At 37.3% G+C, this 25,757-nt stretch overlaps 1 protein-coding gene across 1 annotated transcript in view; it reads right to left on the bottom strand.

Moving 5' to 3' along the window:
• The window catches only part of NR6A1 (nuclear receptor subfamily 6 group A member 1), a 232,504-nt gene that overhangs the window by 175,835 nt on the left and 30,912 nt on the right, over positions 1–25,757 (bottom strand). Inside the window, exon 2 of the mRNA XM_004716460.2 lies at positions 16,416–16,457. Coding sequence (XP_004716517.1) covers positions 16,416–16,457 — 42 coding nt within the window. The remainder of the gene's footprint in view (positions 1–16,415; positions 16,458–25,757) is intronic.

Below are 25,757 nucleotides of genomic sequence, written 5' to 3'. Positions count from 1 at the left end.
TGTGAAGCAACAAAGCTCACGTGGAAGCACACCAGCCTGTGTGATCACAAGGGGTCGAAGGGATCAGGTATCAGGCAACAAAAGAACAAAAAAAGCGTATCATTGTGAATGAGGGGGAGTGCAGAGTGGGGCCCCAAAGCCAATCTGTAGGCAACTGGACACCCCCTTACAGAAGGGATGTGGGAAGATGACCCAGTCAGGGTGCAGTATAGCAACAATGAAATATATAATGTTCCTCTAGTTCCTAAATGCTTCCACCCCACCCACTACCATGATCCCAATTCTACCTTACAAATCTGGCTAGACCAGATGATGTACACTGGTACAGATAGGAAATGTAAACACAGGGAATCAAGGACGGATGATCCCTTCAGGACCAGTGGTGAGAGTGGTGATACTAGGAGGATAGAGGGAGGGTGAGTGGAAAGGCGGAACCAATTATAAGGATCTCCCATATAAACTCCTCCCTGGGGAACAGACAACAGAAAAGTGGGTGAAGGGAGACATCGGACAGTGTGAGATATGACAAAACAATTTATAAATTATCAAGGGTTCATGAGGGATGTGGGAATGGGGAGGGAGGGGGAAAAATGAGGAGCTGATGCCAGGGGTTTATGTGGACAGCAAATGTTTTGAGAATGATGAGGGTAACAAATGTACAAATGTGTTTTATACAATTGATATATGTATGGATTATGATTAGAGTTTTATGAGCCCCAAAAAAATGGTTAGAAAAATTTTTTTGCAAGAAACAACTTCATCACAAATACCATTTTCAACAACCACCCCTCGACGTCTCCAGATGGAATACACTAAAATCAAATTAACTGCATCTGTGGAAAGAAGTGATGGAGAAGCTCAGTAACAGCAGCTAAAACCAGCCCAGGGGAGGCCTGTGAAACAAGAGACCACCAGTTGCTCATGTGTAAGTGCAGGCTGAAGTTGAAGAAAATGAAAAATTCACAAGAACTGAAATACAAAGTTCAGCCGATCTCACATGAATCCCAAGGGCAGGTTTGACGCACTGAACACTAATGACAGAAGACCTGATCAGCTGTGGGGTAACATCAAGAACATCATTCATGAAGAAAGCAAAGTCATTAAGATAAAAAAAAGAAAGGAAAGATCAAAGTGAATGTCATAGGAGACTTTGAAACTTGTCCTTACTTGTAGAGTCATTATGAAAAATGGAAAAAGTCAAAGAGCTGAACAGAAAAGTTCAAAGGGCAGCTCCAGAAGATAAAGGAAAACATTATAATGAAATGTTCAAAGACCTAAAAAAAACCAAAAAGGCGGAACACGCTCGTCATATTAGTTAAACTGAAAAACACAAGAAAAAAAGTCAAGGCTAGAGTTACAAAATTGAAAGATATTAAGAGCAAAATATTGGATGCAGGAAGAATCAAAAGAAGATAAAAAGCACAGTCTTTGTACCAAAAGAACTAGTTAACAACATTCAGCTATTTCTAGAGGTAGCATATGAGCAAACACCAATGGTACAGGGGAAAAAAAAAAGCCTAAGCTGCACTGAGATCATTAGCCAAAAACAGGGATCCAGGAATTGATGGAATACCAACTGAAATATTTCAACATGCCAATGAAGCACTGGAAGCACTCACTCATCTATGCCAGGAAAATTGGTAGACAGCTATTTCGCCAACTGACAGGAAGAGATCCATATTTGTGCCCATTCCAAAGAAAGGTAACCCACAAGAATGCTCAAATTATAGAGCAATCTCATTGATATCACAATCAAGTAAAATTTTGCTGATAATCACCCACAACAGTTGACAGAGAGCTGCTACAAGGTCAGGTTGGATTCAAAAGTTGTTATGGAACAAGGGGATATCATTACTAATATTAGATGCATCTTGGCTGAAAAGCAAAAGTATAACAAAGATGTTTACTTGTGTATTATTGACTATGCAAAGGCATTTGACTGATCATAACAAACTATAGGTAGCCTTGAGAAGAATGAGCATTCCACCAGAACACTTCATTGTGCTCATGAGGAATCTGTGCAAGGATCAAAAGGCAGCTGTGCAAACAGAACAAGAGAATACTGCATGGTTTTAAAATCAGGAAAGGTGTGCTTCGGGGTTGTATCCTCTCACCATACTCACTAAATCTGTATGCTAAGCAAATGATCAGAGAAGCTGGATTATATAAAGAATGTAGCATCAGGATTAGAGGAAGGGTTATTAACAACAAGAGATATAAAGATGACTCAACCTTGCTTGTTCAAAGTGAGGAGGATTTTGAGCAGTTGCTTATGAAAATCAAGGATTGCAGTCTTCAATATGGACAATTCAAAGTAAAGAAAGCCAAAGTCCTTCCAACTGAACCAAAAGGTAACATTATGATAAGTGGAGATAAGATTAAAGTTGTCAAGGATTTCATCTTGCTTTGTAGAGAAAAGATTAAACCTATCGAGGATTTCATCTTGCTTGAATCCACAATTACTGCTCATGGAAGCAGTAGTCAACAGAACAAACGACTCATCACACTAGGTAACTGATGCACAAGACCACTTTTAAAGCTGTGAAAAGCATGCAACCACGAGGTGTCAAAGGGATCAGGTATAAGGCATCATCAGAACAAAAAATCTTACTATAGTGAATGATGGGGGGAGTGTGGAGTGGAGACCCAAAGCCCATCAGTAGGCCACTGGAGATCCCCTTGCAGAGGGGTCTCGGGGAGGAGATGAGCCAGTCAGGGTGCGATGTAACAACGATGAGAAATACAACTTCCTCTAATTCCTAAATGTTTCCTCCCCACTCCCACTACCATGACTCGAATTCGACCTTGCAAGTCTGGCTAGACCAGATGATGTACACTGGTACAGATAGGAACTGAAAATACAGGGAATCCAGGGCGGATGAGCCCTACAGGACCAGTGGTGTGAGTGGCGAAACAGGGAGGGTAGAGGGAGAGTGGGTAGGAAAGAGGGAACCAATTACAAGGAACTATATGTGACCTCCTCCCTGGGGGACGGACAACAGAAAAGTGGGTGAAGGGAGACGTCGGACAGGGCAAGATATGACAAAATAACAATTTATAAACTATCAAGGGCACATGAGGGAGAGGGGAGCGGGGAGGGAGGGGAAAAATGAGGACCTAATGCCGGGGGTTTAAGTGGAGAGGAAATGTTTTGAGAATGATGAGGGCAGTGAATGTACAAATGGGCTCTACACAATTGATGTGTGTATGGATTGTGATGAGTTGTATGAGTCCCTAATAAAATGATTAAAGGGAAAAAAAAGGAAAAATATAAAGCTGTGAAAAGCAAAGATGTTATTTTGAAGACTAAAGGACACATGACCCAACCCATGGTATTTTAATTGCCTCATGTGCTTGTAAAAGTTGGACAATAAATAAAGAATACAGAAGAAAAATCAATGCATTGAATTATGGTATTAGCGAAGAATATTGACAGTATCATGGACTGCCAAAAGAACCAAGTTCCATCTTGGAAGAAATACAGCCAGAATGCCTGTTAGAGGCAAGGATACTAAGACTTCATCTCATGTACTTTGGACACGTTATCAGAAGAGATGAGTCCCTGGAGAAGGACATCATGCTTGGTAAAGTGGAGGGGCATTGAACAAAGGAGGCCCTTGATCAAAAATACTGACAATGATGGCTCTAATGATGAGCTCAAATAAAAGAACAGTGCAAACTGTTTGGTGTTTCATTATTTTATTTAGGGCTACTATGAGTTTTCCTACATTTTTAAAAATCATTTTATTGGGGGTTTATACAACTCTTTTTTTTTTTTTTTTGGTTTATACAACTCATCACAATCCATACATACATCAATTGTGTCAAGCACAATTGTACAATCATTGCCCTCATCATTCTCAAAATATTTGCTCTCCACTTAAACCCTTGATATCAGCTCATTTTCCCCCCTCCCTCCCCATTCCCTACTCCCTCATGAACCCTTGATATTTATAAATTATTATTATTTTGTCATCTCTTACAATGCCCGGTGTCTCCCTTCATTTCCTACATTTCTTAGAGTGAGCTAATGGTATAACTGTGTTCTCTCCTGCAAACTACTTTCAGAAAACTCCATTTTATCACTCTGTTTAATTGTAAGCTTTGTAAACATTGTTTTCTTCTATTTTCCACATTCATCTCTTTTTCACCTTTCAGTTAGAGCCTGTTGCCACCTAGTGGACTAATTGACAAACACATTAAATAAGAATAAATGCATTATCACAGGTTCTTACCATTGTGTTTTCTAGAAAAGACCACTAGATGGAGACTGCAAAATTGATATAGCAGATCTTTAGGAGATAGAGATTTATGAATAAAATGGCAAGACAGTTGATTTATGACTATTACAACAATAATGTAGCCCTACAAATAAAATTATAAAGGACATGTCCAAAATTTGAACTAAATAAAAATATCTTTTAGAATTAACATGGCACTGAGTTTAAGACCGTAATCACAAAAAGCTTATCAAAATAATATCAAGTTGAATTCAGCAATATGAAAAAATGATAATATATAATGATCACATAGGGGTTATTATCCCCAAAAATTGCATAGCTGGTTCAACCTTGAAAAAAAATCAATGTAACTTACCAATGTTAACCATCCAACCACCTAAACAGATGCAGAAAAAGTTACTGGTATTTGAAAATCTCAACTCTGATGCATGATAACAAAAAACTGTTAGCAAACAAAGAGTAGAAGAAAACTACCCCAACCTGGTAACAAAAAACAAACAAACACTGCCATCAAGTTGATTACAACTCATAGCAACCCTTAAAAGACAGAGTAGAACAGCCTCTGTGGGTTTCTGAGACAAACACCTTCCAGAAGTAGAAAACCTCATTTATCTCCTGTGGAGCAGCTGGTGGTTTCAAACTGCTGATCTTCTGATTAGCAGTCCAATATGTAAGCACTATACCACCAGGGCTCCTCAACCTGACAAAACATATCTTTAAAAATGTCTATATCTAACATCATACTTGATGCAAAATTAAATTCTTTCTTCCTAAAATAAACAAGACAGCAATGTCATAATGCCATTTCACCATTTTTAAGTGCCATCGTTTCGGAAACTTTAGCTAGTACTGTTAAGTTTTAAAAAAAGTCATCAACACCAAAAAAGAAGTAAAACTTTTTATTCAAAGATATGTGTATAAGAAATACTAAGGACACATACAGATTTTAGTTAAAAAACAAAAAGAAATACTAAGGAATTCATTTTCTTGAATGACTTGAACTACTAAATGAACTTTGAACTTAACAATGGCCACAGGATCCAAAAGTTTCTATATATTACAATTAACTAGAAAACAGTAATATTTAAAAAGCAATGCCATTTTCCATGTCATTAAAGTTATATACTTAAGAATAAGTTTCTAAAAAGATGTACACAGACTTCATTACAATTTTTAAAAGATTGCTGAGAGTCAATAAAGTAGGACTACATAAATGGAAATATAAACTGACTTTATGGATTAGGAAAATATTGTTATGATACAATTAACAAATTGATAGTCAAGGAAATACAATAAAAATCTTGTTAAAAAGATAACTGATTTTAAATTTTATATGGAAATTCAAAATGAAAAGGGAGGGAAAAAAATAACAGCATCCTGGAATGATCAAAACTTTAAAAAGGAAAATCAGACAAAAAAACCATTGGATTTCAAGATTTATTAGAAAGCTGTAATAATCAAGACAGTATGATAATGATGAAAAAACAGGTTAATACAACAGTGATACCTCGATTACTGAAAATGCATTCCAAATTCATATTCAAACACCAAAGAGTTAGAAAACTGAATACATTTTTCTCATAAGAAATAATAGAAAGCCAAAGAATTGGTTGGTTCTGAGACCTCAAAATCACACTTATATATACATTTTTTCCAAGAATGTAAGTTACTATGGAAGCTTTTAGCCTTCTTGCTTATAACTCTCTGATATACTATTACCATGGAGTTGTTTCTGATTTATCCAAATTAACAGTAACTTATCAACCTCTTCAAGGGTCTGGGTGGTCCGGGTTCTTTGTTTCATGGTTAACAATTTTACACCTTTAGCTACATTAGCGGCATAAATCACTTCATTTCCCCGCCCCACCCCCCATGTCGATTATGTCAACATTTAAAATTTAGCCATGCTGTATTCAGCTACCAAAGCAGACAAACGGCAATCTGATTCAAAATTCACAATGATTTCTTTCTTTAACACAATTGTAAGTTTTCCTTTTAACTAACTGCTGGTATCACTAACTTTCTTTGGCATCATGGTCACAATATTTTGCGCAAATAAAGCACAATGATGAACATTTTAATTCACTAACACATGTATTGTATGTTGTCTGAGCAAGAAAGGAGCTTAGACTGAAGCGTAACCCCTTTTTGCCCCAGGCAAGACTTGGCTCACTATCAGGCCACACAGGTGTTTTCAAGTTGTATTTTCAGTTCAACTATGGAGTACAGTTACAAACTTTCCCCCCCTACACTTTGCTATAGTGGAAAGTTCCAGCTTGGAACCATTCCACAACTGAAGTACCATCGTATACATATACAAACCCACTGCCAGAGGAAATTTTCACTGGAATCACAGATTTGACAAATGTATTAAGTGCAATGGAGAGTTTTTAAAATGCCGTTTTTGAGGAGTACCCCTCATACACTAACTGTAAGGGAATACAGAGTGACTTTATTTTTTCATCTTAGACTTTTGCAAGGGTTTACATTAATCAAAAACGTATGTTTTTTATTGCAGCTGCCATTTAATCACAGATTTTGTATTCAGAATTCTTGTATCTTGAGATCTCTTTATTCTAAAGAGAAGGGAAATTGGTGCTCTTCATTATTATGAGCCATCTTGAAGCCTCTTGGGCTTCCATTAGAAAGCCCGCAGCTCCACTAATGAAGCCATCAGAATTGGTCTCTATTTCATTGTTGGGAGCTTTGAGTCAGTACCATCGAGAATGAAGGAAACTTTCAAGAGCTTCTCATAACAATTATGCTTTCTAACAATTTTAAGATGACATTGCTGGAAGTGACCTAAATGGAAAATAGCCTGGCTTGGTGAAAAGAATTATGAGAGTTTGCATTCAAATTTTGCTACTCCCTAGTTGAGTAGCTATATAGACACTCTATGAAGCACATCTTCTCATCTATAGAACAGTAATACTCTCTGATGAAAGAGAGTGTTTTAAAAATTAAAATAATAAATGTGAACTGTCTAGCATTTAGCTGTTATAGTCATTCCCATTTCCTGAAGTATATGACTAGAGTTCTTAACATATTATTGTTGATATTAAGTGAGCAGTCACTTTTTGCTAATTGCTTTAAAACATTTAATTTACTCTCGTGGCAACTCTATAATGTAGCTACTCTTGTTTTCTATATTTTACAAACTAAGAAATGAACAGTTTAACACTTTGATAAGGTCACACAGCTGACCTTATCACAGAGCAAAACCTTTCTAATCTCAAAGTCCATGTTACTTTCCCCCTTTAAAAAATTGTAGTATGAGTTACATGTAATGAAATTTACATATATTTAAATGCTCAGGTTTTAAATGTAAAGTACAAGCAGTTTTCACAAATGCATACACTATTAAAATACCTATCCCATCAAGATAGAGAACATTTCCCTTCCTTCAGGAAGTTTTCTTCTATTCCTCTACTCCAAGAAGGAATAATTTCTGATTTCTGTCACAGTTAGTTAGTTTTACCTGCTCTAAAACATCATGTAAATGGAATCAAGTACGTGCTTTTATGTAGGTGTCTACAAAAAAACGGGCTTTTTTTTTCAAAGCTATGTATTTAAAAAAATTTTTAACCAAACAACCTTATCACCTTCAAATCACCATTACACTTAATACATTTGTCAAATCTGTGATTCCATTCTTGGAAAGGACAGTGATTTGCTGACATAGAAGAGGTGAAGAAAAAGAGGCGAGAGGTGCTGCCAGCCATCCAAACAGATGAATTTGAAAAATGTTTCCAAGTCCCTCTGCATTCACGGAAACAAAAAGAAGTAGCATAGGGCAAGGTCAGGTAAGTAAGGTGGTGTGGGGCAAGAGAAGCATGCTGTTTTTTGCCAAAAAAACTGAGATGGCTGTGTGAGCAGGTGCATTGTCGTGGTGGCAAAACCAGTCCCCTGCCTGTCACAAATCAGGCCTTTTTGGTCACACACTGTTACACTGACAGAGACTAGAGGAACCTCTACACCATCAATCTAAGATACTCTTTTAAATTGGGACTGACGCCATTTCCAGAGGTCACCTTTCAGCTAAATAACAGATTGGCCTACAAAACAAACAATAACACCTGTGAGGAATGTGCTCCTTTAAATAATAGTCTATAGGAGACCAATGGTCAATATCCACACACAAGCAAACAGGGGCAGGGAAACTAGAGAGATGTAAATAGTGAGAGTGCTGACATAATGTAGGGATTGCAGCCAATGTCATAGTATAATTCGTCTATGAATTGTCAAATTCCCATTCAAGTTTGCTGTGTAAATTTACAACACCTCACTGCCATCAAGTCAATTCTAACTCATAACAGCCCTATAAGATTGTCCCTCTTATCTTACTCCCTCAGAGCACACTGGTTTCAAACTGATGACCCTGCAGTTAGTAGCCCAACTACATAACCCATTACATAACTAAGGCTCCTTAAACTTAATCCAGGAGCACAGTAAAACACTTATAAATAAATAGAAGAGGTAGCCATTACTGCAGGTTCTATTAGAATTGAAGTCTACTTTTTTTAAGTCAAATTTTTATGAAATTCTTGGAGGTTTTAAATGGACAACCAATATACTTTTATTTAGACACTCTACAAATCAAATACATCTATAGGATGAACTACATTTAGCATACAGGATTTTTTACTAATAGGTGAGAAGAAATAACACTATATTAGCACTGTGAATATTATTATTCATGCAATTTATCTTTTCCTGTGCATAGAGCAACATGTTTATTAATCATTCAGTTTGGTTGACAAAGACTGCCAGCTCCCTTCAAAGAAGAGAAGCCTCTCTTTTCTTTCATATTCAGCTCAGTGTTTCTTGTCTTTCTTTCTAAGTCATCATTATAAATCTCTAGATCTACATGTTCAAGCATTCCCTGAACCCCTCAGAGATAGTGCCAGAGATCCTGACTATCCCTGGACCTAACAACTGCCTTTGAATACAACTATCTTTACAGCAATTGTAAACAAGTGCTAAACTCTTGCTCCACAGGAAGCCCCTACCATGTCAGTATAAACTCTGAAATAAGGGCAGAGGTCAAGGGGATGAGAGCTCCAACTTAACTCTGGATCTTATCCCACCCCTATTCTGTTCAAAAGAATCCTTATCAGAAGAGAACTCACCAGCAAAAGGCCACATGCATAAGAGACTTGACTTGATCTAGCAGATTCTGCTGATGCTTTAGAAGCAGGCTCTTGAACTGTGAGGAATGCCAAATACCTAACTCACTAGTAGAACACTGGAGGATTGGGAACAGAAAGGACAGAAAAAAGGAAATCTGTAAAGTTATCTTCATTTGCTTTCAGAAAGAACCTGTGTGACAAATAGTGCAATAATCCTGAGGCCAAGTCACAAAAGAAATCTCTTTAGGAACCTTTTACACAGTAAAATTATCACACTCAGATCCAAAATCACCCTAATCTATACAAAAAGAGAGTCCTGAAGATATTTAGAAAAAATGTTGATAAGGTAGTTAAAGACAAGGGGACCTTTGTATTTTGATACAAACAAATAAAAAGAAATGAAGTCTCACCATTCCTGTTTTTAAGGAGCTTTCTAGCTGTACTTCCTCCAACATAAAATTGTTGAAGTACATGACATATTCAAAAATCTTTGATATCATAATTTAAAGGCATCAATAATTTTACATTCTTCCTTATGCATTGTGCAGCTTTTATATACACCTGAGGCAACTGAAAATATCACAAGTCAGATCAGGTGCATCCTAGTTTCCAAGGTGTCATCTTAGCTTTTTAACACTTTAGAGAGATCTTTTTCCAAATTTTTCCAGTCCAATATGGCATCTTCTTTCTTTCTTTCTTTTTTATGGCATTTTATTTGACTGCTGCTCCCGAAGATAAAGAATGTGGATCCAACTAACATTAAATCCTTGACAACTTCACTCTTCTCTGTTGATTGTGATACTTAGGTTGGTACAATTGTGGAAAAGGCTATTTGTTTTTAAGACTTTTTTTGGCATATAATTCATAGATCATATAATAGTTCAATCATACTAAAGAGAGTTGTACAATCATCTTCACTATCAATTGTAGAACATTTACTTCTTTCTTGTGCTCATTGTCATCAGCTCCCCATACCCCCCAAAAAATCATCAACCCAATCACTGTCTCTATAGCTCTACCTACCTTGGATTTCACGTTTAAGTATTACAAAGTAAAAAAAAAAAAGGGAGAGGGGGAGACAATTTTATATAACTTTCTTCATTCCTAGTGAATACATACCTAATGACTAGCACATAAAGAATATCCAAACTGCTAATTTTCTTTTCTTCATTGATCACCAATATCCAGCCTAAGTTCATGCTCTGAAAATCACACCTGGATTTATATAGAATGCTTTCTGAGGCCAAAAATTATAGCACACAATTTGACAACTAGGAATAAACTCATTAACACGTGAGGCAGAACAGGAATTTTGAACTGTGTCTATATAGGTAGCTAGCTGAAATGTAGATTTCTCTCCAATAGCTTTAAGAATCCACAAAAGTCTCCATGTAATCCCAAGACTCTTTTCTTTCTTTTTTATAATTCATCATTTTAGCGGGAGCTCTTACAGATGTCATAACATTCCATAATTCAAATAGTTCAAGCATAATTATACAATTGCTACTACAATCAGTTTCAAAACATTTTCTTTCTTCTTGAACTCTTTGATAATCAGCTCACCTTTTTACTCTCCCTCCCTCACCTTCCCCCAGGAACCCTTGTTGTTGTTATGTATTATTATTAATATTCTATTATTATTAAAGGTATATATATATTTTTTTTTCCTCCTGAAATTCTGTTATTCACTCCCCTCAAGTGGAGTTTTACAGTCAGCATTGCTCTCAGCGCCCCCTCCCCCACCCTCAGGGGGGATCATAACTCCCATTGCGATTATTGTAGGGTCATTCATCCTGGCATTCCTGCATCAAACAATCTTACTTATACACCTGAAAGGACATTGGTCTAACAGTATTAATGAAATGAAACATAAGCCTACATAGTAAGGGGAAGAAATATTAAAGAACCAGAGGGCAGTTATGAGTTTCATCAGTGCTATGCTTTTACAGCCTGACTTCCTCATTCTCCCTGCCCCCAGCCCTGGGCCCCTCCGTGAGGGCCTGTCCAATTGTCTTGCAGGTGGGCTTTGGGTTTCCACTTTGTCCACGCTCCTTCACATCTGTTTGATTGCTTTTTTTGAACTTCAGATGCCCCAAGACTCTTTTCAGCTTAATGTAAAGCTAGAGCAAGCTAGTGATACCATGAAGTCTTACTCTGAAGCTATAGATTAAATAGATAGATAGAAAGACAGACAGACATTTAACAGTTCTGTTAGCAAGAAAATCCTATGGTCAGGATAGGATTAATTTAACTTCCAAGTCTCTTTTTGAATGCTCATTTATCTAGGTCCTTAATCATCGCAGAACATTTTATTTAAAGTCTGAGTCAGCAAAAACTCCACATATGCTGGATTTGTTAAATAGTAATGGTCAGGTTTTTAATTGCATAAATTCTTTTCCTCAGAATGCTTTCTCTAAAACCTTCCTGTTAACTAAACAGAATACATACCCTGTATATTTGTTTTAAAATAAGTAGAAGTTAATATTTTTTGTCTCCTTAGAGGTTAAAGAAATGGGATGGCAGATGGTCATCATTTGGATTGATGGGTACCTGCTGCTGGGTGAGGGAGGGAACCAAACAGCCTAACCAACAACCAGATGATAAAGAAGAGTTTTGGCCAAAGTAATCAGCAGTATACAAAGTCTGCTCCTCTAATTAAATGTTTACTTGAAAACTAACACCTGCTAACATCTGGAATGGTTTCTCTGTGTGTCATTAAGAAACATAGGCTAGTTTAATTTAAGAAAGTGCCATTATAGCATCCCATTAGTATAAAAACAGTAAGAATTTCAACATTTTACTAAATAGCCTAGAACAGGACACACTTAATAGTGTTTACCATTTACCAAACATTCTTCTAAACACCATACACATATCAGTTTATTTAATCCTCACAACAGTCTTATAAAGTAGGACTAAATTTTTACCATCCCCAATTTATAGGTGAGAAAACTGAAGTAGAGAGAAATTAAATAACCAAGATCACAGAGCTATACATATTGGAGTCAAGATAAATCCAAGTAATCATAAGTCAAAGTCCAGGCTTTAAGTTCAGAATAGGTTTAATGTTATGAAAGCTTAAAAAAAAATCTATTATGTTCTCATTCCATTTTCCCACAAATTATTTGAAGCATTGTGCACAAAAGCTAAAGCACTCATTTGAACGGCAGGGAAAAAAAATTATATACAAAGGTGCTCATTATAGCACTGTTTGTAAAGAAGAAAAAGTGAAAATAATTTAAATGATGAAAAATAAATCATGATAACTTACAATAAAATTATATCCTACCGTTAAAAATTTTATGAAAGGCTGACTAGGAAATATAAGACACAGAATTACATACATATCAGGATTCCTAATTGTGTTAAAAATTAATCCAGACAAACTGATGGATATATTCTCAAATGAGAAACAATGGCTACTTCTAGGTTTTCGTATCTTTCTTTCAATGTTTTCTGTATTTTCCACAATAAGCATGCTACTGTCTGTTTAAAACAGTTTAAAAGGCTTTTTTTCCCTTTTAATCAAGCTGCACCAAGATCATCAACCAGCTGATAAAAATTCCTTTAAAAGTTTTTGATCTAACTTCAAATAGTTACTTACCTTGAATCAAGAATATACTTTTTACAAGCCACCTAGTGTATACATACTAAAAAGAATATCATATTCAACTTTGGAAACAAAGTATGTGTGTTTTTGAACTTTAGTCAATATCTATTCTCCATTTAATTATCTATGAAATTATTTTACAAAAAGAGACTTAAGTTTAATGATATAGACAGCAAAAATATAGAAACTGTATTGCTGAAATAAGATTTTTTTTTTAAAGGAACAAAAACATAACTGGGAAGAACAGCTGTTGCTAATCCAATTCTTTACCCTTTGACCCCCCTATCTGGCCAATAACTGAATAATCAATTGTTTTCCTGTATTACGTGCTGTTTACAATCCCTGTGAAGCATGAAAGGAATTAATAATTTAGCCTACGAAGCTGACAATTTTTATTGAGGAGCCTCTTGTCTGTGGAACAGAAATCAGAACAAGTAGCTGTCCTGAAGCCACAGGTCCATTTACTGTTCCTGTTTTATAGCCTAATTGGTCCCCAAACATAAATCAATTATTTTTCCTGTTTTAAGAACAATGACTTCTATTCTCTAACTTCCCTTGTATCACGTTGGTTCTTGTTCTCTTGAGTTTTATAATTACACAGTAAACACGATGGCTGAGGAAAAAACTAGGGAAGAAGGGGAGACTGGGGTTATTTGGAAACAGAAGCACAAAAAGGTTGTGCAGTTTTGAACTTCTCTTCTTGACCTTTGACTGCCCTTGTCCTTAGTTTATGCTAATAAGTTGGGTACAGGGAGGCTTCGTGTAGAAATGAACTTAGCCTGAACCTGTGCCATAACATTGGACTCCAGGAAGTCCAGGAATCGGACGAAGGCAGTCAGAGTGTGAACAGCTGTCCATATTTTATGCATGGCAGCCCAACTGCTATATCACCGAAACGTTTTAAAGGCCACTTGAATTGGATGAGTCAGTCTTTCCTTAACTACTTCCAAAACATCCCACCTGTTTTCCCAAATCTGATGTCCACAATCATTGCCCAACATATGTTAACAACAGTATTTCCTATTTCCAAATATGCAAGTGTGAGCTTTCCCTACCAGGAATTGAAGAGGGAATTAGGAGTGAAGTAACACACTGGGACCTCCAGATTCCAAAGATGCAACACAGAGACATTTCTTACTCATGTGAGAAAGTCATGACTTATTAACATAGGATAGGTTGTGAATTATACGCCAATAAAACTCTTTAAGCCGCCCCACCCCAAAAAAAGTAGGAGATAGTCCTTCCCAATAAGAAGCCATGGATTTTGAACTATCAACACCTCTAAGGAATTTAACAGCACGTACACAAGCCATCTCAGCCTTGAATTTAACAGCATGTACACAAGCCATCTCAGCCTTGAGGCTTCCTAAAACTTAGTAAGGCTAAGCCAACTCATATGAATTCCTAGACTGGTGCTGATTGAGGTGATAAAATTTTATTTCTGCCCATTACTTTTATAAGAATCAGATTGTATTTCTGTGGGGGCAAGAATATTAACACTACTAACTTCACAAAGATAATATAAAATTTATTGAGGATATTACCCTTATATGCTATGTACAATTATTAAAAAGAAAAGTTACTTTTTTAGGGTAGTGGTTCTCAACCTTCCCAATGCCGCGACACTTTAATACAGTTCCTCATGGTGACACCCCCCACACCATAAAATTATTTTCGTTGCTACTTTATCACTGTAATTTTGCTAGTTATGAATCGGCAACCCCTGTGAAAGGGTCATTTGACCCCCAAATGGGATCGTGACCCACAGGTTGAGAACCACTGTTTTAGGGCGGCACCATTTTATATTGATATATAAAACCATGATTCACTACTTGTTTATTTCGTGGAAAAGGGAACTGTCTAAGTCAACACATCTAGCTAGAACATATATAAAAAAAGGTTAAATGTGGTAGGATTATTTGACTTAGAAAAAATGCTTAAGCAATTATGTTTATAAGAATATCAAGGGCCTTAGAAGATGAACATGAATTATTTTCAATTATTATAAGCTCTGGAAAAAAAATAAGTTTGGGTACTAAGTGCAAAATTAGAGGTAGTAAAAGTGTCTGTTTAAATAATTCCAAACAAGGAAATCTTTTCCACGAGGCTATTAATCCATGAGGATAGATACTACACTATCATATCCCTAGTACCTAGAACAAAAGAACACTCAATGTGTGACTGAATTTTCAACTATCTGGCATGTTTTGTGTATAGTTCAATGTCTTTCTAGTGTTCAAAAAACTTCTAATAAAGAAAATACAAAAAAAACAACTCACTTTATCTTTTTCTCCATGTAAGGCTATTATTCATAGAGAAAAAGACAGAGAAAAAAATAATGTAGTCACTCAGAGGTACTGGCCTGATGGGAGTAGTGGTAGGGTAAAGAGGGACTATACTATCTAATAGAAAATTGCTTTAGACAACTTCTAAAATGACAGATGTTTGATACATTGTGTAACTTGTTTTGTAACTCAACCAGTATTAACTGAAAAAACATGAATATTTATACTATGCAAGGTATGTTTTGGGGGCTTGAGGAGTTTCAAATATAAAATATGTGAGAAGACCCACAACCTTAGAGAGCTGATATTAGCTAGGATGATGAGGTAAGCTTTAATATTGAGCTCAGACAGATTAGTGGCAAATAGCCAGTCCCATGACCCTAAAATGTACTAGAATAAGAAAAATAGCTCTAGACTCTCATAGATTCCCATTTGAATTATCACTTGATCTTTCAACACGGTAAGAAAATTAAATCTAAATACACCGAGTACTCTTATGTACACGATATATCTCTAACAATTATAACAATTTTCCCAGAAAGGTACAGACTACATTTTGGTAGCACCAGAAATACAAATGATTATCTATGCCCAAGACTTATACAATCCTAAAACACATCATTTAGTTAAACCTTTAAAAGGTGACCCCTCATGACCTAAGACTGAAAATGACAGTGCTTTACAAATTAAGCTTCAGTAAAAAGATAATTATCAGTTTCTAAACCAAGCATAATGTATCTTTGCAAAGAAACTGTGTCTAACTAAAACTAGTCAATATTTTAGGAAATCGGTGAGAGTACATGATTCTCTGTGCAAAGGTAAAAATATTTTTGTTATTAATAAAAATATTTTCTGTTACTAGTCTTGTAAAAGAATTAAAACAAGAAAATGGATATTAAGAAGAAATTTCAGCAAATTGACTTTCCATTAAATGTGTATATTCTGATCATATTAAGAAAAAAGGAAAAAAAGAAAAATGAAAACATAGCTTTAAAAAGATACTCTTCCCATAATTATAAATTAAAACAGTGAAATTAAATAAAGTGAAATAAAAACCTAAGTCATAAACTTATCAGCAACAAGTTTATATATTTAAAAGTTTACACATACTTTTCTTACCAATAAACATCAAGGAATTTTCAGAACTTACTAGTGCCTGGATCAAGCTCTGCCAATTCATCCTGACAAAATCCTAAAAAGAAAGCAATAGGGAGAATGATTATAGTTTGTGAAAAACTGCAAGCTCACTCCAAAAATATAATTTAGCATGAAAGAAACAAAAACATTCTCAGATATCAAAGGTATGGTTTGAATCCTAGCTGTAAATAATGAGTATGCCTCTGAGTTTCCATTTCATCATCTTAATACACAAATGGAGATATAAAGGTATATTACAGAATTGGAATCAAGATTAAGTCAGATGCCTATATAAAATGTAGAAAGCTTCCTCAACACACAATAGGCACTGAATAAGCAATAGCACAATTATGAATAAGATATCAAATGTTTGTTGAAATAAAATTTACAGAAAATTATACTTCATGTGTTGCTGTTCCCGCAAGTTGATTCTGATACATACTTTGCTATAGAATCAATTCAAACTACTCAGAGACATTATAGGACAGCGTACAACTGCCCCATTGGGTTTCTTAATCTGTAATCTTTATGAGAGCAGACTGTCACATGGAGAAGCTGGTGAGGTCAAGCGGTGGACCTTTCAGTAGCTAAGTGCTAACCGTTGTACAGCCAGAGTCCCTACAATTCACTGATACCTATAATGCTCTATTTAATGTTATTTTCTAAAAGAGAGCCATTATACAAAATATAAATTTACAACCAATATCAAGCAGGGAAATTTTATTTAATTTCACAGATGTTGAAGAGCTTTACCAACACACACATAGAACCAATTCTTCTATTTTAAATATGCTATTCAGGTTGGAATAAATCTCTCAAAGAAGACCCAAAAAGTCTGAAGTACATTAACTTCATTAGTGTGTAACTTTCATACTATAGAAAAAAAATCAAGCACTGAGAAAGGTAAACACACAGTAGGTGTTCTATCCATAGTTGATAAAAACACTGCACCCCACAACACAAAAACTGCCTCCTTTCTCCTGTTTGCTTTTCATTTATCCTCAGTTTAAACATTTCCCCAGAAATGTTACACTTTGCTTCCCATACGCCTGATTTACACAGAGAAAAAGCCCCATTAAAAGTGTGCGTAACACCTTGTGCTTCTCCTTTATAGCCCTCATCAATAAGGAATTTCACTTGTTCAGTGAATCTGTCTCTCCACGATTAAAAGGCTTATCTACCTGATTTATCTTGCTTATATATGTATCCCTAGTACTAGTACCTCTCACGAGGCTCACTTTTTGGCTGTACTTCTTCCAACACTGATGGTTGTTCTTCTATCAGTCTGTGACACTATGTATTATTTTTCACCAATACCATAATTCAAAAGCATTAATTCTTCTGCTATCTTCATTATTCATTGTTCAGTTTCCATATGCACATGTAGCAATGATAATGCCATGACTTGGGTTACGTACACCTTAGTCTTCAAAGTGACATCTATACTTTTTAACACTTTAAAGAGGTCTTTTTGGAGTAATTTGTCCAATGCAACAAATACAGTGCTTGATTTCTTGGTGGTCACTTCCGTGGGTATTGATTGTGAAACCCACCAATGAAAATTAAATCCTTAATAACTTCTATCTTATCACAGTTTACCATGTTATTTATTGGTTCGGTTGTGGGATTCTTGTTTTCTTTATGGAAGACACCATGCTGCGTTAAATCAATCACAAAAGGACAAATATTGTATAGCCCACTTACATAAAACAACAAGAAAAGGCCAATGTGTGGAGAAAAATGTAGGTTACCAGAGGAGGGAATCCAAAAGGTAATTTTAATGGTGATAGAAATAACAGTGGACACCTGCCCCTCCACCCAGAAGAATTTATTTCAAAGGATGACATTGAATCTGCAGCTCCGGGAGAGGGACATATCTGATCAGAGCACACGGGAACAGATGAAGGGGGAGGAGGAGAGAGTGGAGCACATCCTGGCCCACCAGGCCTTGAGGGCAATGATCCCAATTAGAGCAAGTCCACAGAGAGGACCACATGGCCAGCCCCACTATGAGACATGACACCGCTCACTGACCCCTAGCCCTATGGGGACAGCACCAGAGACACAGTGTGGGAACTGCACCCAATCTGATCCCGCCACACTGAGCCAAAACACTAAGGGGGGTGCAACAGAACAGCAAGGGAATGGAGCGGTGAGGTCCCCAGGGAATGCTAAAGGTGGACTTTGGGGCCAGGGCATGGTGCCCCAACAGACTGGACTGGAAAACACTCCTAAAGGGCAACAAATGATCCTTAAACTAACTACAAGCTTTTCTTTCTTGTTGTGTTTTGTTTTTGTTGTTTGTCATTGGTTTGTTGTTTTGTTGTGTATTGTTGCTTGGTTTTGCTCTGTCTTGTTTTTGTGGGTGTTATTATCTCCACGGGTCTGTCTAAATAAGATAGGCTGGATGGACAATCTGGAGGAGAAAACAACGGGACCAACGGTTCCAGGGGGACATGGGAGAGGGGGTGGTGGGGGGAAAGGAAGTGGTGTTAATAAACCCAGGGACAAGGGAACAACAAGTGATCAAAATCCATGGTGAGGAGGGTGTGGGAGGCCTGGTAGGGCATGATTAAGGGTAATGCAACAAAGAGGAATTGCTGAAACCCTGGTGGGGACTGAGCATGATACTGGGACAGGAGGAAAGTCAAGGGAAATAGAGGAAAGAGCTGGGAGGCAAAGGGCATTTATAGAGGTCTAGATAAAGACATGTACATAGGCAAATATATTTATATATGAGGATGGGGAGGTAGATCTATGTCCATATATTTATAGGTTTAGTATTAAGGTAGCAGAAGGACATTGGGCCTGCACTCAAGTACTCCCAAAATGCAAGAATATATTCTTCTATTAAATTCTATGAGCCCCAAATAAAATGCTAAAAAAAAAATTAAATAAATAAATAAATAAATTCTATGATACTCACCTTGCCGACACAACCGCTGAAGACAAAGCGGGTGAATAAGCAAATGTGGTGAAGAAAGCTGATGGTGTCGGTTATCAAAAGATATAGCGTCTGGGGTCTTAAAAGCTTGAAGGTAAACAAGCGGCCATCTAGCTCAGAAGCAACAAAGCCCACATGGAAGAATATACCAGCCTGTGCGATCACGAGGTGTCGAAGGGATCAGGTATCAAGCATCATCAGAACAAAAACTCTTACCATAGTGAATGAGGTGGGGAGTAAGGAGTGGAGACCCAAAGCCCATTTGTAGGTCACTGGAGATCCCCTTGCAGAGGGGTCTCAGGGAGGAGATGAGCCAGTCAGGATGCGATGTAGCAATGATGAAAACTACAACTTTCCTCTAGTTCCTAAATGCTTCCTCCGCCTCCCACCCCACCCCCCTTCCCATTATCATGATCCGAACTCTACCTTGCAAGTCTGGCTAGACCAGAGGATATACACTGGTACAGATAGGAACTGGAAACACAGGGAATCCAGGCCAGATAATTCCTTCAGGACCAGTGGTGTGAGTGGCAATACTGGGAGCGTATAGGGAGGGTGGGTTGGAAAGGGGAAACCAATGACAAGGATCTACATGTGACCTCCTCCCCGGGGGACAGACAACAGAAAAGTGGGCGAAGGGAGACATCGGACAGGGCAAGATATGACAAAATAATAATTTATAAATTATCAAGGGTTTATGAGGGAAGGGGGAACGGGGAGGGAAGGGAAAAATGAGGACCTGGTGCCGGGGGTTTAAGTGGAGAGAAAAATGTTTTGAGAATGATGAGGGCAATGAATGTACAAATGTGCTTTACACAATTGATGTATGTATAAATTGTAATAAGAGTTATATGAGCCCCTAATAAAATTATTTTTAAAAAGAAAAAGAAATAACACACTGACTAGAATTTTAGTTGCACAGCCAATTACTGTAATTGCTGTTGATAAATTCTACTATTTTGTTTTAAAATCATTTTATTAGGGGCTCGTACAACTCTTATCACAATCCATACATACATCCATTGTGTAAAGCACATTTGTCCATCTGTTGCCATCATCACTCTCAAACATTTGCTTTCTACTTGAGTCCTTGGTAGCTACTCCTCATTTTTCCCCTCCCTCTCAGCTCCCCCCTCCCTCATGAACCTTTGATTAATTTATAAATTATTATTATTTTGTCATACGTTACACTGTCCGATGTCTCCCTTCACCCACTTTTCTGTTGTCCATCCCCCAGGGAGGAGGTTATATGCAAATCCTTGTGATTGGTTACCCCTTTCCACCCCAAAGCCTAAATTGGCAAAAGTTCTGCCACAGATATAGTTCTAAGTACCAAGGGGTTAGGGTAGAGGGTCAATAGGGGAGAAGAGTAGATTATGAGGTTGCTTATGTACAACAAAAAACTTCAAGGCATTTGGTTCCCTTGTCTGGAGATTTGGGGTCATGGTTTCACGGAACATCACAGTTAACTGGCCTAATAACATGTTTACTTTTAGCTCCTAGTTCAATTCATAGTACCTGCTAGCAGCAGGTCATCCATGGCACAAATGGTGTCTATTCACCACAAACAGCAGAGGAAAAATAAGTCAGAAACAGGAGGAAATGAAATGTGTAGCTAATTGCTGCCATAAACAACTGCCTCCTTTACCACGAGACCAAAAGAACTGGATGGTGCCCAGCTATCATTTTGGTCAAAGATTCCAAAGAAGAATCTGATGAGGAAAATGTAAAATAAAAGTTTAAATTCTTATGGAACCTACACTTCATGGTACCATAGTTAGATAAACCCCTGAAATAATCTTTATAAAACAAAATATCCTTCCCTGAAATGTTCTTTAAACCAAACAATAGCTTGGCTAACTATTTTTAAAATATTATTCTCTTTTAAGAACTATATACTGGATCAAAGGGCTAACTGCAACTTGAAAAATTAAATCGGAACCTTAAATTAAAAACAAACAAACTTGCTGCCTTCAAGTCGAGGCCGACTTACCGTGAACTTATAGGACTGGGTAGAACTGCTCTTGTTGAGTTTCTGAGACTAACTCTTTACAGAAAGCCCTTTCTCCTATGGAGTGGCTGGCGGTTTTAAATCCCTGACCTTGATTGCAGCCAGCAGGGCTCCAGATAGGAACCTTAGAGGATAATGAATTCATGCTAATAGGGAAAAACAACAACTCGAAAAAGGTGAGAATGCTTGCACAAATTGAGGAATATAATCCATTATCACTAAACGGTACATGTAATAGTTGTTGGATCAGGGTATGTTTTGCTGTGTATATTTCTCAACAAAATAAAAAATTAAAGATACGTATCATTGGCTACCAGGAATTCAGGAGAAAGGGGTAAATTAATAGATGAGTACAGGGAATTTTGGGGGCAGTGAACTTCCTCTGTATTACACTGTAATGGTAGATACATGACATAAACACTTGTCACGTCATGTTGAATAACCCACAGAGTGAACAACACAAAGAGTAAACCCTAACTGGTGTTAACAGTTTTACTTCAACCACTAACCTAAAGACTGGTAGTTCGAGCTCCCCTAGTGATACCACATAGAAAGGTCTGGCAACTTGCTGCTATAAAGGTACAGTCAAAAAAATCCAATAGAACAGTTCTACTCTATAACACATGGGTATCCATGAGTCAGAATCTACTCAGCAACACTGGGTTTGGGTGAGTTTTCTGTTTGGTTTTTTTTGGTTGCTATTGCGGTTGGGGCACCCAGAAGTCAGATTAGCAACTAGCAGTCAAGTGGAAGAGATTTAAGTTACAAGTATGGTATTTAATTAAGCACCACAACTTTTAGAAGTCCTTTTTAATCACCAAACATGTCACATCCTATTTGCCTTTCTGTGCTTCTTTTGCCTCCTGCACTTGGTGAGAAACTATTTATCCTTCAAGAACTAGCTCATATATCACCACCACGAACAACAGAAAACATTTTGCAGTCACCAAAAGATATAGGAATGATTTAAACATCTGTGTCTTTTACTACAAAGTCAATTCTTCAAGGGTAGGGCGCATGCCTTGTCATCTGTGAAGCTGTTTCTATGACCAGAGCAGATCCCAGCACATTATGGAAGGTGCTCAAATGCAAGATGAACTAAACAGAAAACACATCCCTGCCTCTAAATCAAGTCTAGGAAATGTCAAACACACTGCCATCAAGTATAGCCTAAAAAATGTGGGAAGTCTAAATGAGGACATTAGATCTGGAACACAAAAGTTTCTAGAGGCTGCTGAAAGCAACTAAGATGTCTAAGGGGGTTCATCTCAGAGCTACTTTAAAGCTTCTCTCCATAAAGCCAGTGGGAATCAGAAAAATCATGGAGCTGCAGGGGAAACAAAGAACCTACCATGATATACTCGTTGAATACTGAACATCCTAACTAGAAGAAAAGCTGAGAATAAGCACACTTAATGTCAACTAACAGTCAAATAAAGGCCAAATGCATGCTATGTCCAGGTGGTAAAGTGGGAAAGTTAGCCCTCCAGCCAGAGTACTCCTTACAGGCAAGGAATGGTGAAACTTCATCTCACATTCTTTGGACATGCTATCAGGAGAGATCAGTCCCTGGAGAAGGACATCATACTTGGTAGAGAGGCAGCAAAAAAGAGGAAGGTCTTCAACAAGATGGACGACACAATGAGTTAAAACATAGCAACAATTTTAAGGATGTCGCAGTGTTGGGCGGTGTTACATTTTGTTATACATAGGGTTGCTATGAGTTGGAACTGACCGGAGGGCAACTTACAACAGCTCAAGCCACTTTTAGTTATATGGCCTTAGGCAAGTCCCTCTCTATTTTGGGCCTCAGATTCTGAACATTAAAATGATAGGACTGTATCAAAAAAACGATAAAACTTAATATGTCACCTCAAAGCAATTAACATTCTGGACTCAGAGTATCTGGACCAAATAAAAAAATGAATGGAAGGGTTAACACAAAACAAAGAAAATACTAATAAAAATCGCTAGTGGATATCTATTGTTCTTAACTGTCTTACAACCATTCTTTCCTCCCCTTTTTCTATTGACAGGACCCAGATTTTTCCTTAGAATGCTTTCTTCTTCTACTATCAGTTCATATAGTTCAAGTAGAATTGACCCTAACCTCACAATACAGTAGGATGAATAACGGCATCTAATCCACAGGGTTGTTAAAAGATTGAATTGGAGTGTGGCGGGGGGGATTTGAATGAAGTAGTACATGTAAACACTTTGTACAGTACTTGACAAAGCAGGAGCTCAACATGTAAGCTACTACTGACTAATGGCAAGTAACAACATTATGTCCATGAGTGGTACAAACTATTTGCACTTGGCATCTAACCTTGACGTTTATAGTTCAAATCAACCCAGAGGTACTTCAGAAAAACAGCCAATCTGTTTCCATAAAGATACAGCCAATAAAACCCCATGGCGCAGTTTTACTCGGTAACATATAAGGCGGCCATCAGTCAGAATTGACTAGACATCACCAAGTTTGTGTTTTGGTGTTTCTAACTAAACCCTAGGGTCCATCCATTCTAGTACCATATCTGTAACAGCAAAGAGATTATAGGATGGCAATTATTCATTATCATCAAAGATTTTGGATGAAACCCTGACATCATTCATGTCATTTTAGTCATGAGATTAATTTTGGAAGCTTTAAATATTTCAGCCTGTAAACTGCTTGGTGTGGTAAGTCCAGATATTTGTTCTGAGGAAATGAGGAAAGAACGACTTTATATAGACTCTAAAATAAATTGCTCTAAGGGTTATAAACAGCTCAGAGTATGGAATTTAGTAATTATGTCTACATCGCCTTCCTTGAAACTATAAGCTAATAAAATTGTCTCTACTTTTACACAGATCATCCCTAGTGCAAGATGCTGAGGAGATATGGAGATAATCCTGATCCTACCAACAAACCACATGCCTCCTGAAGACAAGTCAATCTGACTCACATTCTCAATAACCAGCTCTAACTAGTAAATGATTTCTAGCTAGACGAATCTGAACAACTGTTAAAGTAACCCAAATGCATGTCCAATTAGATTTCTATTTAGAGACAACACAAAAGGCAAAATACTCAAAAGCAAACCCAAAACCAAAATCTGTTGACAATGAATTGATTCTAATTAATGAGCACTCCACAGGACAGAGAACTGAACAGAGGGTTTCTGAGGCAGTTAGCTATAAGGAAGTAGACTTTTCACAAGGAGTGGCTGGTGGGTTTGAACTGTCAACCTTTCAATTAGCAGCAGAGCACTTAACCACTGTGCCACTAGAGCGCATACCCTCAAAACCATCTGCCTCACAGAACACAATAGAGTAGCAATTATGCTGAAAAATCCAGTCTGTGCCTAGTGACTTAAGTTACTTTCAAAAGGGACTGATTGGACTTAGTTTTTCAAGGGCCTTTGAAGGCACTTAAAAGAATGCACCCTGTCAGATCCTATGCCATCCACAACATTTTTACCATGTTTGCAGTTACTATGCCAACTCATCTTATTGAGGCTAGTGAGGTGCCACTCCTTTAGGTTGCTATGCTTGTTCCTCACTCACATCATGATCAGGGCCACTGACGGTGAACTAAAGTGCCAGATATTTTTTGTTTTCCAGGTTTCCCAACAGAGGCTAGTAACGTTAACTTAACATGTAGTATATAACAGCCACTTACTGGTCCTATCTGAACTAACCAGCTCTGGTCATTTCTATCAGTTTTCTAACTTTCTGTGATCCCTGATCATGCTTAGGGCCCTAATGAAACTTTGTGCCTTGACAGTCAGATTTTATCTCGGCCCCAACCACTTTCCCAACTCTTGGCCTGGAGGTATGTCCCCAAAATAGCTGCTTAATGAGTATCTGAGAAACTGCTTTCACTATCCCCTCAAAATAACAGTAGTAAATAATAATGTCACTATAATTAATTTCTTGTCAGAAAAGCAAAGTACTGAAAGAAAATATGCTTTACTGCTTTGAGCTTTTTTTTTTTTAATCGTTTTATTAGGGGCTCATACAATTCTTATCACAATCCATACATACATCAATAGTGTAAAGCGCATTTGTACATTCACTGTCCTCATCATTCTCAAAACATTTGCTCTCCACTTAAGCCCCCGACGTCAGGTCCTCATTTTTCCCCTCCCTCCCCGCTCCCCCCTCCCTCATGAGCCCTTGATAATTTATAAATTTTGTCATATCTTGCCATCCGATGTCTCCCTTCACCCACTTTTCTGTTGTCTGTCCGCCAAGGAGGAGGTCACATGTAGATCCTTATAATTGATTCCCTCTTTCTAAACCACTCTCCCTCTACCCTCCCAGTATCGCCACTCACCACTGGTCCTGAGGGGATCATTGGCCCTGGATTCCCTGTGTCCAGTTCCTATCTGTACCAGTGTACATCCTCTGGTCTA

Source organism: Echinops telfairi, unplaced genomic scaffold (assembly GCF_000313985.2).
Source record: "Echinops telfairi isolate 266 unplaced genomic scaffold, ASM31398v2 ScPeMD7_32;HRSCAF=126, whole genome shotgun sequence".
NCBI lineage: Eukaryota > Metazoa > Chordata > Mammalia > Afrosoricida > Tenrecidae > Echinops > Echinops telfairi.
The sequence above is the reverse complement of the archived record's forward strand: the minus strand, read 5'-3'. Positions and strand labels throughout refer to the sequence as shown.